General features: G+C 43.3%; 5 protein-coding genes across 5 annotated transcripts; 2 read left to right on the forward strand and 3 right to left on the reverse strand.

The window, feature by feature from the left end:
- Positions 1 to 156: 156 nt before the first annotated feature.
- On the reverse strand, positions 157 to 918 carry BDB00DRAFT_767617 (uncharacterized protein; the record flags this gene model as incomplete). Its single annotated transcript, XM_053119684.1, has 2 exons — positions 157 to 603; positions 688 to 918. The coding sequence occupies 2 exons, from the start codon at positions 916 to 918 to the stop codon at positions 157 to 159; spliced, it is 678 nt and encodes a 225-aa protein (XP_052977379.1).
- A 2265-nt stretch (positions 919 to 3183) lies between these two features.
- Positions 3184 to 4575, reverse strand: BDB00DRAFT_514186 (uncharacterized protein). Its single transcript, XM_053117677.1, has 2 exons — positions 4221 to 4575; positions 3184 to 4092 (listed from the first exon to the last, which is right to left on the reverse strand). The coding sequence occupies exons 1-2, from the start codon at positions 4325 to 4327 to the stop codon at positions 3360 to 3362; spliced, it is 840 nt and encodes a 279-aa protein (XP_052977380.1). The 5' UTR covers positions 4328 to 4575; the 3' UTR covers positions 3184 to 3359.
- A 2587-nt stretch (positions 4576 to 7162) lies between these two features.
- Positions 7163 to 8586, forward strand: BDB00DRAFT_514204 (uncharacterized protein). Its single transcript, XM_053117678.1, has 4 exons — positions 7163 to 7692; positions 7768 to 7958; positions 8037 to 8336; positions 8438 to 8586. Exons 1-4 carry the CDS (start codon positions 7365 to 7367, stop codon positions 8447 to 8449), a joined length of 831 nt encoding a protein of 276 aa, XP_052977381.1. The 5' UTR covers positions 7163 to 7364; the 3' UTR covers positions 8450 to 8586.
- Positions 8587 to 11980: 3394 nt separating this feature from the next.
- On the forward strand, positions 11981 to 12283 carry BDB00DRAFT_834551 (uncharacterized protein). The gene has a single exon (XM_053124336.1). It carries the CDS (start codon positions 11993 to 11995, stop codon positions 12185 to 12187), a length of 195 nt encoding a protein of 64 aa, XP_052977382.1. The 5' UTR covers positions 11981 to 11992; the 3' UTR covers positions 12188 to 12283.
- Positions 12284 to 13177: 894 nt separating this feature from the next.
- On the reverse strand, positions 13178 to 13923 carry BDB00DRAFT_514263 (uncharacterized protein). Its single transcript, XM_053117680.1, has 4 exons — positions 13787 to 13923; positions 13552 to 13672; positions 13476 to 13522; positions 13178 to 13385 (listed from the first exon to the last, which is right to left on the reverse strand). The coding sequence occupies exons 2-4, from the start codon at positions 13641 to 13643 to the stop codon at positions 13231 to 13233; spliced, it is 294 nt and encodes a 97-aa protein (XP_052977383.1). The 5' UTR covers positions 13644 to 13672; positions 13787 to 13923; the 3' UTR covers positions 13178 to 13230.
- Between the last annotated feature and the right edge of the window lie 400 nt (positions 13924 to 14323).

Raw genomic sequence — 14323 nt, forward strand, 5'->3', positions numbered from 1 at the left:
AGAGAGAGAGAGAGAGAGAGAGAGAGAGAGACAGAGGAAGGGCTGTTGATGTTGTTGTTACTATTCTTGTGCAAGTGAGTGAGTGTCTTTTGGGGTCAAGTAACGGAAACAGAAGGACGAGGGAGAGAGGGTTTCTTTAAATACAAGATGTCTTTTTTAAAAGGAATGCGCACCAGACAAGGTAGACAGGTCCGTGAATTCAGGATGAGGATGATGATGATGCTGCTGCTGCTGCTGAGGATGATGAGGATGATGATGGCTTGCTGCAGGAGGAGGAGGAGGAGGTGGAGGAGGGCCCGGGTACCCTTGCTGATGTTGCCATGGCAAGTATGAAGTGGTTGCAGAGTGCGATGGAAGGAACGGTGAAGGTGTTGCTGCTGCTGCTGCTGCCTGTGCTGCTGCCGCCACCGCTGCCTGTGCCGCTACTTGTTGTTGTTGTTGCTGCTGATGGTGATGTTGCTGTTGTTGATACTGAGCATTTGTAGCTGCTACAGCAGCGACTGCATTCTCTTGTTGTTGTTGACGACTCGCCTCCCGCTCACGCTTTTGTTTCCTCCATTGCTTTCGAAGCTCTTTGAATTCAGTCGGCAGACGTTTGGGACCCTAACATTAAATCTTGGAGAGTCAGCCAAAAAAACATTTTTTTATTTATATATATGATAATAAAAAGGTGGATCTAATTCTTACGTGATTTTGCATCGAAACATGAGCGTTGAGATGGTTCAAAGTACCATAGGCCTTGGCACATCCGGGATAGCTGCAATGATACAAACGCTCGACCTCGTGATACTTGCGACGAGGTCGCTTCTTGTGGTTGACGCCTGGGATGGGCACGAACGAAAAGACTTTTTGCGCGGCGTCCGAGGAGGAAGACGACGACGGGGTCGTGGTTGAGGCGGCTAAAGTAGCAGCTGCCATGGCGGCAGCTTGTTGTTGAGCAGCCATCACCGCAGCAGACGAAACAACACCGTCTGTGCAAGACTGGGGTGGCGAAGGCAAATGATGTGTAGTGGTGTGAGGCCCTGTACTGGCAGAACTAGCAGTAGTAGTAGTAGTAGTAGCAGCAGCAGCGGTAGGAAAGACGGGTAACATGGTGCTTGGAACAACGGGTTGATCGTAGGGTCCTGCTGCTGGTGGTGCAGTAAAATAAGGTTGTTGTTGTTGCTGTTGTTGTTGATGATGATGAGAAGGACGAGGTGGGTATGGATGATGATGAAGTTGTAGATCGAGTGGTGTTGTGGATGTCGTGGCCATGGTAGCTACACTGGTCGGATCGGCAGCAGCAGCAGCAGCAGCGGCAGCAGAGATAGTGCTTACAGAAGGGCTAGCAGATGCTGTTGTGGATGTTGTGGCAGCGGCTGGCGGCTGAGCATGCGATAAGACCGTGTGACGAACAGCAGTGGTGGACGAGACAGGCGGTAAGAGTTGCGACAAGGGAGGTAGTGAAGGCGTAGGCAGACCTGCAGCGGCGGCAGCGGCTACGGCAGCGGCAGCAGTAGTCGTGTTGTACGATGGCTTTGTCGAAGAAGAAGAAGCAGTAGAAGGATGATAATGGTAGTTGGAGGATGATGTGGTGGTGGCAGGATACGGTGATTGATAGAACGGGTGTTGTGGTGTTGATGATGAGTCCATTTTCTTGTTCTGGGTGGGGTGTTGACGATGCTCTCTTTTTTTTTATATAAGCCAGGTGTGTGTGTGTGTGTGTGTGTATAAAGAGAAAAGAAAGACGCAAAGTGACAAAAGGAAAGCGAGCGGATAAAGAAGGAAGAAAAGAAGAAGAAGAAGAAGAGGAACGAGCCGAGATGTTTTTGCTGTGTGCAGAATTTATGTTTGTCTCCATGGCCCTCTCTCATATTAGTGCTGTGGTGATGATGAATGAGAGTGTGTGTGAGTGAGTGAGTGGGTGAGTGGGTGGGTGAGTGGGCCCATGCTTCTTTTAGTAAAGGTCGTCTGTTTGAGGTATAGTTCATAAAGCACAGGAGCCAATGAATTTTTTCTGCAGATGATCTTCGGGCGTCGATCCCCCAGCTGGCTGTGTGTGCGACTCCCTTCCTATACTCCGTCACACCTTTCTTCTTTGCCCAAACGACCATGTACATATTCCTTGTAGAGAGAGAGTGTGTGTGTGTCTATGAACACCACGATCACCACCACTACACATCCCATTTTTTTTTACAAGTCAGCCATTCTGGCCTACTACCTTTTCTAGTAAGGCCCTCTCCTCTCTCTCTCTACCCCTTTGTGCACCCGAAATTAATGAACACAAGTGAACTCTTGGCAAAAGAGTGGGACTGATTGGGCTACTACCCTTTGGGGATCTACCTCTTATTTAAAGACAGTGATAATGATGACGGGGGCGGCCGTCGGAAAAAGGCAAGAAAGACAAAAAGAAAAAAAGATCGACGGCCGTCCTATTTTGAGTCTAGCTCTTAAACCCTAATGATCGTTTTGTGTTTCTTTTTCCAAAGAGCCCTACACGTAAACTTCCAAGAGTCGTAGTACTTGTCCCCCTCAAGTACATCCACCGTGGCCTACCCTTCACATGTGTCCACTAGATCTTTTTTTCATTTAAAAAATAACAAGGATCCCCTCCCCATCCAAGAAAGAAGTTTCTGAACCAAAGTAGTAGATAGATGATCTCTTGTCATATATACAGAGCCATCTCGCCCTACTATTTTTACAGAAAATCACATATGACAAAAAACAACCTATTACCCGCCCGAACCCACTACTACTACTACTACTACTATACTACGACTGATCGACTCCCCGATAAAGCAAGTTCTCGAATTGAAGCCCTGTCTTGATTGGAAGCCTGTCAGATCATTCCCAGAAATTTTTTTTTCCATGCTCCGCTACAAAAATAAAGAGCCGACCACTCACAAGCCGTTGCGGATATTGGCTTTTTTTTTTTTTTTAATTGGTCCCCAAGCTTATTGTTCGCCAAGAAAATCCTTTGGATGGTTTTTTTGCGTATATAAATGTATTGGAAGCTGTGCGCGTGCATGTGTGTTGTGTATATAATTTCATTTTCTCTTTCGTAAGAGTCAGAGGGGGACAGGTTGTAGACTGATAAAACCAGCTATCAGGGATACGATGATGGGTTGTTTGCTTGCTTGCTTGCTTGCTTGATTGATAGGAATTTGTTACAAAATGCTATAATGAGGGATGAAGAAAAGAAAAAGAAATAATTGCATGCCATAAAAGTGTGAAAGGGGAGGGAGGGGAGGGGATATCAACATTTTTTCTTGGAAAAAAACGTTAATGGGGTGCGTGTGTGTGTATAATGAATGGAGAAAAGAATAATTGCTTGCTTTTTTTTTGTTGTTGTTGTAGAGGATCATGGTGTTGCATGTTTGTTATTGTTGAGCTGAAGAAGAAGAAGAAGAAGAAGATGCTGATGATGATGCAGTAGGAATATTAGGCGTAACCGTTATAGTAGTAGTAGCGGTAGTAGTTGATGGGCGCACAGCGCTTTTCGCCAAAGAAGTACTCCTGCTTAGGCAAGACGCACGGACAGCAGAATACTCCTCTGGCGTCACGGGTGGTGACATGATGGATGCCGTTGCGTCGCTCCCATCCAAAGAAGCAGGTCCTTGTAGTGACGGCATACCGACAAGCTGCAAGTCGCCGTTGTTGTTATTGGACTGTTGTTCAACGTTACTACTGCTGGGCATGTTGTTATTGTTCACCGTCGTCAGGCTCTGTGCCAGCAGCGCCTCATTGACATTGAGTAATGATTGGAGATAATCGGGTGAAGGTCCACTGGTCGGCGATGCTTGTTGCATCAACAAGTGTAACGACTGCTGCTGTTGTTGCTGTTGTTGTTGTTGTTGTTGTTGCAGCTTATCTGCTGTCACTAACCCACCCTCAGAGCCAAGTTGAGATTCAGGTGAAAGTGGTGTCGTCGGGTATGGATCGCATATTTGTTCATGTTGCGATTGATCGAGAGCAACAGGGTGCTGGTCATTAGAAGCGTCGTTATCCAGTGGCTGTAACACGTTCTTCGAAGGCGATGCGTCTGAAGAGTCCGCTGCTGCTGCTGCTGCTTGGATTTGTTCCAATGAACCCATCCAACCAATGCCTGCACCACTGCAATAAAAATAACAAAGGAAATGTTGGTTGTCCATTGTCACAGATTTCACACACAGAATTTATATACAACAATGGTTTGTGGTTTTATTTTTTGTATAAAGTAACTGTATAATGGTAAACTGTACCTTTCTTCCCATTCTTGACCCATCTTTTTCATTACAAGTTCGAGATGCTCCCGTTGCCGCTCCAGCTCTTCAAGACTTTGGTCATAGTCAGAAAGTGTCTTGTCCATTCGAGCGCGTGGAGGGTTGAAGAGTGTTGGTTTTGAGTGTTTTAGTAGTGTTGAGTCAGATAGTGGAAGAGAGAGAAGATAATTGAATGGGGGTGGAAAAAGAACAGCAGTTCAATATATAATCGATTTTTTCTTAGACTTATGGGTTGTTGTTGTTGTTGTTGTTGTTGTTGTTGGAAAAGAGAATTTCAAAGGAAAAGAAAGAAAGAAAAAAGAAGTTGGGGGGGTGTTCTCAGCAAGTACTACTCTTACTTGATTGTTGGCTTTTTCAGGTTCCGGTCCTTGTTATTGGTTCGTAAATTGGAGGTACCACCACCATCCATAGTAAGTAGTAGGCCAGAACCAGACGTACGGCCCCCCTCCCGGCTTCTCTCACACTGGTCCTTGCATGGAATACTGTACAACTGATACAAGTATGGATGGGGTGTGAACAAGTGCCTTCATAGCGACGTGCATGTGTGCGGTGTGTGGCTGGAAATGGCTTGGATTAGAAGAAAAAAAAAAAAAGAAACCCGTGGCGCGTTTTCTATCTGATCTTTAAACTTTTTCCTTTTGGATCTGCCTTTTCGGGTCAAGTTTTCTTTTTTTTTTTTGCTGTTACCAATAAAGCCCTTATCTCTCATTGTAGCGTTGCTTATACTGCTCCATTCTTTGTCACTGACCCACTAACTACTCGTGTCAGTGGTGTGTGGGCAAATAGAAGGGGGAGAGTCATGGAAAAAGAGATTTTGAATGGTTTTGGGGGAAAAAACGAAGGGGTGTGTGTCCGGGTCGCACTGAGGGGCGGACCTTTTGATATTGAAAGTTTCTTGGAAATGAGCCACTGCCATTGGTGTGTATTTATCATCAAAAGAAGCAAAAAAAAAAAAAAAAAAGTGGTTCCCATGGTTTTGAACCTTGCGTCTTGTGCGAGAGAGCAACTTTCTTGATTGAAGGTGTGGGGGTTTCTTTTAATTGACGCGTGAACATTCTGTGTTGATGAAGGATGATGTGCCACTTGCATAATCACTTTTTGTTCCGGTGAGCCTCTTTTCACATGAAAAGGGGGGGGAGGGGTTAAGGCAATTGTGGTGGTAGAAGAAGAAGAAGAAGCGGTTCCCTCTCAGTGTATAGCGGGAATGCTCTTTGTCGATTGTACCGTCTATATTTATTCTTACGTTCGCCCGCTTTCTTTCACCCTCTCTCCCAGCCGGTCCGTCGCCATCCGAACAATGTTGCGGTACTCAAGGCCGAGAATACGGTACGAGCGGATATATGTGTGTGTGTGTAACCTTGACAACTTGTTCAACCAGCAATCATAAAAAGACTCCGCGCACAGACTCTTGGGGGGTGCGTGTATTGTACGAGGGCAAAAAGGAGGCGAAGAAAAATAGGGGGGGGGGAATCAAACACATCACCCTCCCCTCCTGGTCATCAACAGCACGCCTTTAGGCTAGTTCATTCTAAAAGGAGGGGGTGGTAGTGGCACTGCTGTTGTGTTCTATAGTCTTCCATGGGCGTGTTGTACAGCGTTGGTTTCCAAAAAGTTCTATTGGTGCTCAATTGGGTTCGTCATTCTTCCGCATGAAAAAATACAAACATGGTGACTTTTTTTCACACACGACTACCTGAAACCCAACAAGGATCTAGAAAAGCTCACAGAAGGAAGAACGTAGAACACGTCGCACCTAGCAAACGAAACTCGGTGGTGCTTGTATTCTGTAGCACTAAAGACGCACTCATCCGTTGCCACGTTATCAAGGCGTCCATCGTTACGCTATGCATGTTGTTCCAGATGCATGACATGGTACAGGCAGCAACAATACTCGAGAGGTCGGTTTCTTCGTTGCCATGAATGGAACTTTGAAAGGCTGGGATCTATTTCACGACGACAAAAGGATCAGACGCGTTTCAGAGTAATAAAATCAATGAACTTTGCAGAACCAAATACAGCAGATGGACCCAGTTTATCGGGTTCGCTTGGACTTGAACTAAAAGCATGCTTTTAATTCATATGCTTCGATTTATTTCGCAGCAGCGGTCAATATAAAGAACAAAGCATGGCGTTCCCCTACTATTTTATCGTGGACCTAGTGGGGCAAAAAGGGTAAAAGTTTTATAAAATAGCTATTCGCATAAAGTATCCTCAGAGAAAAGTTTATTTTCATATATATAGCGTCCTTCTACATTTGTAGGATACTACCTTACTTACTGTAACAAATAACAAATTGCTTGTTCGTGTCAAATAATCCTCCACGCTGGACCTGATTTTTCTAGCAATCTACAGTATCTACTGTCGCCTTCCTGCTTAAATGCAACGTGGGAGCATGAGACCCTTTCACACTGCTATAACCAAGAGTATACACGTTTGACCGGAAATAGGGAGACCATTTTTTTCTTTACAATACAGTAATAGATGTTACTTTTCAACGCGTTATCCAAAATGAACGATCGATAGTGGATTTGCTTCTCGATGACGGGCATATAGATGCTAGAAGAAATGGTGCGTAAATCTTTCAGGCCTTGGTTTTATATACGTTGATCACACGCTTCTGGTATTGTCACAAGTCGACTTGTTGGGAATATCGAATGGTACGTGGTCCCTCATATTTTTTATGTCCTCAGCAGCGCATAGTGTGCTAGGTGTATGCAGATTGCTATGCTATTTGCGCAGACATGGGTTGTTGTTCATAGTGTTGCTGAAGGATGTTTTCACTCGAAAAATTGTTGCATCGTCACCTCATTGATACCGCAAACATTGTTACTGCCTTATATCAATTCTGAAACAACCGCTTCCAGCGCCCTATAAATGTAAAAGGCCATGATGTATTATTGAACACTATCTCGTCGTTGCTATTTTTCCATCTGCACAAGACAGCAACCGTCAAGCATAAATAGATACTCCCAGTTTGGCAGGAGAAGCGTTGTTGAAACACGCCTCCCAACCCCCTTTCCTGTTTCATGCACACTGATTATCCTCTTTGTTCTAAAATTACACAACAGTATCAAAGTTGCTGGTGACGCAATCCCAGTTTGCTTCTTTACTCTCTTGAGAAAAATGTCAACAGTCAAGATCTACACTGTCGCTCAGCTACCGTCATTACCACATGAGATTCAGCATAAAGTTTTTGAGCGTTTGTCATTTGATGAATGCAAGAGATGCAGCCAACTGTCAAGAGCATGGCGATCGGCAGTACTCAATTGGCCAGGAATGTGGAGGTGTCTACAGATGAACAAAAAGTTCAGATACTTTCAAATCCATTGCGACCGTATCGAAAAGTCAGCGTTGAAGGGTATCGACATAGACACTTATTCTGGTAAAACCATACTTTGGATCAAACTAGTCAGCTTTTTAGCCAAGCAAAATTTCAATGCAATCAACTGGGGTACGTGAACGTAATGATATGGCTTCTTGGGAGTATATCAGCCTTGATATCAACAGCTTATTCTATATATAATAGCAAGGTTGAAAATCGATTTTCTGTCAAAAGACACCGCGCTGATGTTCCTCAACACGTGCGGGAACGCGCTTTCATACTTGCACATTTCCTTGCACTTAGCACGAAAAGTCGACTTTGCGGCGAGTGTCGGCCCAGACATGTTCGTTCAGAAATGTCCCAACTTGACGAAACTGACATTCATTGGACCCATTGTAAGATGTCTGCCTGCTACCAAGCGTCTGTTACATGATACATTTCTGCATCATCTCAACTATTAGTTGTATTTGTAGGCCGATGTAACCGAGTGGAGACCTAGCACTGCGTTGAAGAACATAAAGCACCAGCGTCTTACCGATTTGGCGCTCGTTATCTCCAATATTCACGACAATATGGATATCGTGACGTTTCTTAAAGCTGTGCCAAAACTCAAGTACCTGGCCGTATCATATAACATCGCGCACACAACCTCTGATCCATCGTTTCCGATGGAACTACAGCAATATTGTCCAGACCTAGCTACTATCGTCATTTCTGACAGTCATATAAGCCCATATGGTTTTCTAGATACTTACGACGAATATAAACCAAAAGTACGTCATGTAACTAAGCCAGGAGCGGAAGACCTTGTGCTCCATAATTCCGTATTGATGAATCAGGAAATGGCCGTCCTGTTTCGATATCTACTTTACAGTGTGCGCAGTAAAATCCGGTTCCTCAACATTTCAGGCTCTGCTCTGTTTGAACCTCGTTTGCAACAACTTAATCCAGCTGTTCCCCGTCTGATCGAGTACACATTTCCATCATTGACTCGTCTGGACCTTCGTCGTGTAAACACAACAGGCCCCTCGAATGAATTACGCAACTTGTTCACCCTATTGTCACCAAAGCTGACGTCTCTCTCTTTACGCGATTGTCGCTTTGTCGACGACGACTTTCTTTCGGCACTTGGCGCTCATGTTACGGGCTTACGCGAGTTCATGATATTTAAATGCAACTCGTTCAATAGCAATGCTTTAGTGCAATTCTTGGAGATGGCGGCAAAACCTGAACGTAGTTTGCAGAAGGTCGGATTTTGTTCGATCATGGAAGGTCTTGATCGGCACGTTCTCCACACCATCGCAACATTAAATACATGTGTCATTGACGATTTGACTATAAAACGTTGCGGGAATCTAACGGTTGAGGACTTTGAAGCGTTTGCTCACGCTATGCATGCTCAAGACAACAACAACAACAACAGTTGTCGGATGAAGAACATGGATTTGGAAATTCCAATCCGATACCCACAAAGATATTGCAGCAGCGATAAGAGCAAATTGCTTCTTAAATTGTTGGATTCCATGGCGGATACATGGAAAGTAGAGTTTTATGATCCGGGCCCTTATGCTTATAAGTATCAAAATCAGCTGCACACACATAGCACCTACAGAAAGCGCGAGCAAGGAGAACTGTCACAATAAAAGGTCCCACAAAAATTTACCCTGCAGGTTGGTCTGCGTTCCATTTATCACATTTGAGGCACAATATTTTGGTAATATAAGGTAATGAGGCACATAATGGTGATATACTGGTTAATCAGCGCACCATAAAAAGCAACAGGCGCAATGGATCCACCAGTATGGAAAAGGTTTATGGGCCAGCGCTGCGCGCGTACAATACCTACGTCCGCCCGATTCTGATATATGACCTAGCCATTACAGCTATGTCATCTAAACAAATGGAGAAACTACACAACGCACAGAAGGGTTGCAAAAGCGTTGAACCGCAATACAAGGACACAGTTTCCGACAATTGGTAGGATCGCCGTTGTTAAATCCATGTGTCTTACAGTGTTATTAATGACTAATTCGTACTTTATACTGTGTTTGGCCTGCTTGCTAGCGACGCAAGTGTGTCATCACCATTATCGCCACCATCAAACCTGTTTTGATGTTTTACTGTGTATACACTCTTTAAAAAAGAACTTCGACTCGGTGACTGTTGAGCTTGAATTCTCCAACAGCCAAAATATGTCTCAGAGACAAAAGAAGTCAGATTGGCTCATGAAGAACAACGTAACATGTTCTGTCTATGATCTGCGAAAGTTGAAGGGGCTCTTCTTCTTTATTTCATCTTATGGTAACACTTGCAATGCAAAGCATAGACACGTATAAGAGTAGGCATGTGGTATTTAGCGCTGAACATATTCCATAGGAACTTATCGATTTCACAACGATCAATTGGTATACGATACGTTGCACGTTAATCAGGTTTCTACTTTTCAAGACATCCAAGAAGAATTAAATAAACCTATGATAGATAACGCTGTCGGAGAGAAGGGTAATTTGAGCAAAGGTCGGTTGGGATGAGTTTTGTTGCTAAGAAGCTAAACATATCCTATAATTGCTATAGAGTGCCTTTCGTATCCACAATGCATATCATAGTAAAAAGTATATCAGTGATGTTTAAAGTGTGACTAGTAATATAATGAATTTTCGCGTTCTTCTCTTCATGTAGAAACGATACCAAAGAATATGTATGTGGTCTAAACAAGAAAACGGAAGCAATCGTTTCTCCTCAAAATGTTGGTCGTAGTTCGTACGTTAAACATCTGATGCAGTCGACCCCTTTTATTTCACACCCGTTAGCGCCCAACCCTCGGTGCTTTCAAAGGTTATATAGCTATCATTACTCGATACCTTTCAGCCCTTCCTATTTCCACACGAAGTTTGAGGATTTACGCTATGAAAGTATTGGGGGTCTATTGTTAGAACACTTTTCAAACTCAAATAGCTACTGTACTTATTATCGATAAACAAAGTCCTGGTAAAAAACAATACACATTTTACTTTTAATGATTATAACTTACAATAATACAGCGCTGATGGATATGTTATCAATAATAATTGAGGAACGGTTAGGTAGACCAAAGATTGATCTTTTGAATGAAGAGTCAATTTCCAGGCTCACTGACTTGCTCTTTTTCATCTTCATCAGCAATTTCGGGGGTGCAATTGACTCATTTGATGCGTTTGTATCTGTAACGTCTAGATTTTCCGTAAAAGTTGCGTTCGCTTGTTTCTGCAAGGGCAGGTTGAGCAGCGGCCTCGTAATCAAGTGCGTCTCCAGCAGCCAAGCAGTAATCCGTAAGACGACGTGATTGGAAAGACAACCACACGGGAGTGGATGATGATCGCGACACAGTCGATAGGTACGAGGAAGATTGAGCATAGACATCACCAAAGACGAAGGAAACCGGCTACGAGCCAGCTGGACGATGCTGGAGATGTCAAAGGCCGCATGCAGGGAGCGTGCACAACGCGGCACACAGAAGTTGAATGATGAGCGGGGACAACAGCAGGAAATACAGCAAGATCACGACTGCGGTGGACATGGTAACGGAGAGAAACTCGTGAACGGGCTTGAGCACAAAAATTTCAATGACACTGTAAACCACAAAATCTGCCGGTTTCTATGCAGTGTGATGTGTTAAGATACGCTTCAGTCTCGGTGCTGTGTATATTACTTGTAGGCACCGATAGGAAATGGATACAAATATGAGAAGTATGATATATAATATACATTGGCTGCGCTTGCCAAATGTAAAAGCTGGAACTCTGATAGCGAGGATTATGACCATTTATCTATGTACTCTTGCCAACACCTGCGGACGATTAACGTTTTCTGCGAGGACCAATAGCGTCCGCTTAGACCATTTGCATTTGTGTGAGGGTTGTATCAACTGATGCGTGTATAGCTACCACCGCCTATTCAGCCTATCCGGAACGACCGCCTGCGTGTTTCGCCAGTAAATACTGTCCCGTACAGTCAAAAACTATGATCTATTATCTATGCGTTTGTTTTAAAACATATCTTTTCATATGTGTCTAATGCGTGGTATTAAATGCGAGATTATATGGAGGAGAAGCGAAAGAATCAAATTTAAACTAATGTTGAATAGTAGGATTTCAAAGGTAGCAGAATACATACTGTAACACAAATTGCTTGTTCATTCATGATAACGGGTTCTTTGTAGCAGTACATATGTTTGCATCCAAAGCCAGCACAGAAAACAGTCCCCATAATAACGACATCCAGTACATCCAAAAGGCCAGGCTATTCGTCGAAAATAAAGAAAAGCCGAAGCGATTCCGTTCATGCACATCAGCCTACCGGGACCTGCAGGGGTAAGTTGTACGTAGATCAAATGTACTCAAGTCCATTACTAATACCAATGCAGCATAGTTTGGATGATAGTGGTACCGGCATGACGACAACGTTGGCCACATGCGGTGTATTAATTTGTGCCCTACTGGTTGCTGCAGTTGAAGTTGCTATTCGCAAAGTTGGTCTCAGAGCGCATTCCTTGGGTGTACAGCACCTTTATGAAGGTAGCACTAGAGTGGTCATTCTTCTATATTTCGCAAGTACTTCTTTTGTTCTAGGAGGAAGGTTGCGATGATGGCAAAAAGGATTTGGAAAAGACATGTTTATTTTTTATGGTAATATAAGCTTTTAGTAGTAAAATTATATTTAAAGAATCGTGCATTCCTACAAATGTTAGTAAGCTTTTGTCCGTGGTAACGATAGTCCTCTGATTTTTTTTTGTCTTTCTTTTTTTCTTCAATAATTTTTTTCTCTAACTACATAATATTCTGATTCATGGGATTCGTCTGTGGCAGTTGATATGGCCTTTTTCGTCTTGATAATGGTCGTCTTCAGTAGCTTGAGGTACATGATATCTTCTGTGTGATTTGCTTGTTGATATCTTCGGTTATTTTTGAATGTGTTATCATGTCGTGTTATTTTTGCGTTCGAGTATGTATGTCGATCTGTTTTCTTGTTTCTTTTTTTTTTTCGCGCAGTCTTCGCTAAATGCTCTGTTGTCTTGAGCTCGACGCGAATGATATTGAGGCCGTTGAAGTCGATAATAGACTGTGCTTGTGACTTTGTATCGATGATGATCCTCAGCGCTGTATTTTGTCTCTAAATCATATCAATAAGCCTTTCACGTTAGTTATCAAAGTCTTATTCCAAAGTAAATCCGTGTGCCTTGTTTGTACTTACTGTTGATTAATTTCACTTTATAGTTGCCCAAATCTTGCTTTTCAGTCTGGTAGTAAAATCGACTGCAATTCGATATCGCTTGGTATGTTTTGTATGTGATGCTGTGTGTCTTGTGTAGACTTCATCTTTTCTTCGCTGATTTCTTTCCAAAAGATTGTCTTGTATAAATCGCTGCTGTTGTTGGATGTGCTAGCTTTTGATGCGATGTTGATCGGGTATGTAGTGCCGTTGTAAGCAAACTTGCTTAGGGTGATCAGACAGCCACCGACTTGTTGACATTTTCTTGGTGCCGTATTGTACGAAAGGCAGTGATGATTTTTTTCTTGACAATTGTTTCTGACTTTTTGTTGCCTTGAATTTCGCTACTTTTGCTTTCCGTCATCTTAGACCGCGTGATGCTTGGTGTTGCTTTTACATTCTCTCTAATCTACTACTAATCTACTTCCTGATTTTCTTTTCTTTTCTTTTTTCTTTTTTTTGTTCGTATTTTGTGGGGCTATCGTTACCTGGACCGTAACTTACCAACGCTTTGTCAGAAGAGATTTCCTGGGTAAAAAATGTCGAATTTTGCGTTGCATGAATAGCGGCGTTCACTAACGATATGATTGTAGCAAAGTCACAATGAGCAGATAATTTTACAAATGCATGGATAGTCAATTGTTTCTCTTGGTTTTGCTTCTTACCATGATACAGCAATGTATGCTTCTTCTGTTTCGATTTCCAAGGTAGTGTGACCATGAAATTGTATTGTCTCCATATATACTAATGACTGTCCTTGTAGCTAACGCTTGATTTAGAAGAAATGACAGAAAGCTCCCTTGTTTGCTGCGTGCCATCCATTGATTTGTCATGGATACACATGCACGATGCCTTCCTTAAGGTAGTATCATCGAGTAGTCATGTCGCCCACCGCTTTTACTAAAAGATGAATCGATCTAAATGAGTACGTATAATACATACACCAGTGCTAATCGCCTCATATTCCGCTCCAAACTCATATCATGTAAATTCAAATTACCTTAAAAGTTCTCTCCTATCAACGGTCAAGCTGCTGCCATAAACAATATGTGTGTGCGAATGTCAATAATGCGCAGTTCTTGAATGCATGTCCCGTGCGACAGGAGCCATCGACCGATTCTCTCGTCGAGTAGCATTTATCGGTTGTGCGATCAGTGTCTTCAACGTGAGCTCGCCAGCATGCATTCAAAAGTCGGATACGGATAGTGCCGCCATTATTGCGTCTACGCAATGCCGTCGGATCCCTCTGGTAATAATGTGCCCCTTGTTGATAGTGACCTTTAGACGCAGTGTTTGCTTGATGCGTCTTGGACAGGTGTGCTTCTCGTCCCTTCTTTTGTCCCCATTGCTGCTTCACCACTAAAGCAGAAATGAAACCGCCACGATAATATGATACTGCTCCATCGAATAGCCGTGTCCCGTGTGCATCGTTGTCCTTGATATTCTTTGCCCGCCCATGTCGATGAGTTTGCTTTGTTGTTTTTCATGAGCAACTTTCAGATTGTTCGCCATC

Source organism: Zychaea mexicana, assembly GCF_025766255.1.
Source record: "Zychaea mexicana strain RSA 1403 chromosome Unknown BDB00scaffold_62, whole genome shotgun sequence".
NCBI classification, from domain to species: domain Eukaryota; kingdom Fungi; phylum Mucoromycota; class Mucoromycetes; order Mucorales; family Lichtheimiaceae; genus Zychaea; species Zychaea mexicana.